At 33.0% G+C, this 1233-nt stretch overlaps 1 protein-coding gene across 1 annotated transcript; it reads right to left on the reverse strand.

Moving 5' to 3' along the window:
* Positions 1-316: 316 nt before the first annotated feature.
* LOC114300075 (protein NDR1) lies at positions 317-892 on the reverse strand. Its single transcript, XM_028244929.2, has one exon. The coding sequence runs from the start codon at positions 890-892 to the stop codon at positions 317-319; it is 576 nt and encodes a 191-aa protein (XP_028100730.2).
* Positions 893-1233: the final 341 nt, after the last annotated feature.

The following is a 1233-nucleotide window of genomic DNA, read 5'->3' on the forward strand; positions in this document are numbered from 1 at the left end:
AAAGTTATGTTTAGAAAACACCAAAACCATTGATTTCAAATTTTCAAAAACAGTTTTTGCACCATCAAAAAAATTTTAAAAAAAAAGACGAACTTTTAAATTTTATTTCATTTTTTAATTATTTTGTGTCCGAAACTATGAAAAACTAAAAAAAAAAAACAAAACAAAAACAAAAACACAACCATACATGCCACATTTTCAAACTATAGAACATGTTCCCTAAATTAACCATATTTTTTAACTACTGGAACAAGAATTTTGCACATAGTAGTAACATCAAAACATAGGCAATCAAAATGCTTCCTTCATTTCTACTTTACGTCATCTTCAATGTGTGATGTAGCCTTATATTCTTCTCCCCATATATCCTTCCCTGTGGATCAATCATCACAGATGCTTCTAAAACCATCCAATGATGCTTTGTCTTCCACCTAAACACCTTATACTTAACTTTAGTCTCCACAAACAACCTCAACCCAAAAACCCGGTCGGCAATTCCTCTCCAAAACACTCTATCACCATTGATCAACACATCCAACAGAAGATTCTTCTTGTGGCCTTGATAGAAACCCGGAATTGTTTTGGTGCCAATCGTATGGTCAACGTGAAATAAAGTAATTAAGATGTCATCGTAGAAGATGCCCATACCTTTGTTAGGATTTGATATTTGAAGAGTGAAAATGAGAGAAGTGTTTCTGTTAAGTTCATGTTGCTGGACTGTTGAATTGCTGGTGTTTAAGGCTGGAATGTAGATGTCTGCGACGGTGAAGACCGGGTTTTTGGGGATTAGACTTAGCCATACTACTACTGAGGCTAACCCTAACACTACTATGACTTGGAAGAACCACCAGTAGATAGAGAATGGAGTTTTTGAGATCTCTTTTTGAACCATTTTTAGTGAAATAAAAGGTAAAGCGGAGGTGAAAGGGTATATTACGGATTGATTTTATAGGGAGAGAAAGAAGCTGCATGTTGTGCCTTTCGGTGTCCCAAAAAACTGTTTTTATACAATTAATTAGCCTCTAAGTAAGTGACCGAAAACCTATATTAAGACGATGATACTACGTAAACTAATTAGTGTATTTGTTAGTGTTATAATATTATTATTGATCACATTTATTATATAAGTTATAAATATTTAAAATCATACAAATGATGCCTCATTTATTATAAGGAATCCCAACTCCAATCTATTAACAGATGATGTGACATCATTTGTATGATTTTAAATAT

The sequence above is a fragment of the Camellia sinensis genome, chromosome 9 (assembly GCF_055761805.1).
Source record: "Camellia sinensis isolate YWXY chromosome 9, ASM5576180v1, whole genome shotgun sequence".
Classification (NCBI taxonomy): domain Eukaryota; kingdom Viridiplantae; phylum Streptophyta; class Magnoliopsida; order Ericales; family Theaceae; genus Camellia; species Camellia sinensis.

Excerpts from the sequence above, each read along its gene's own strand:
- LOC114300075 (XM_028244929.2), bottom strand. The coding sequence starts at position 892 with ATGGTTCAAAAAGAGATCTCAAAAACTCCATTCTCTATCTACTGGTGG.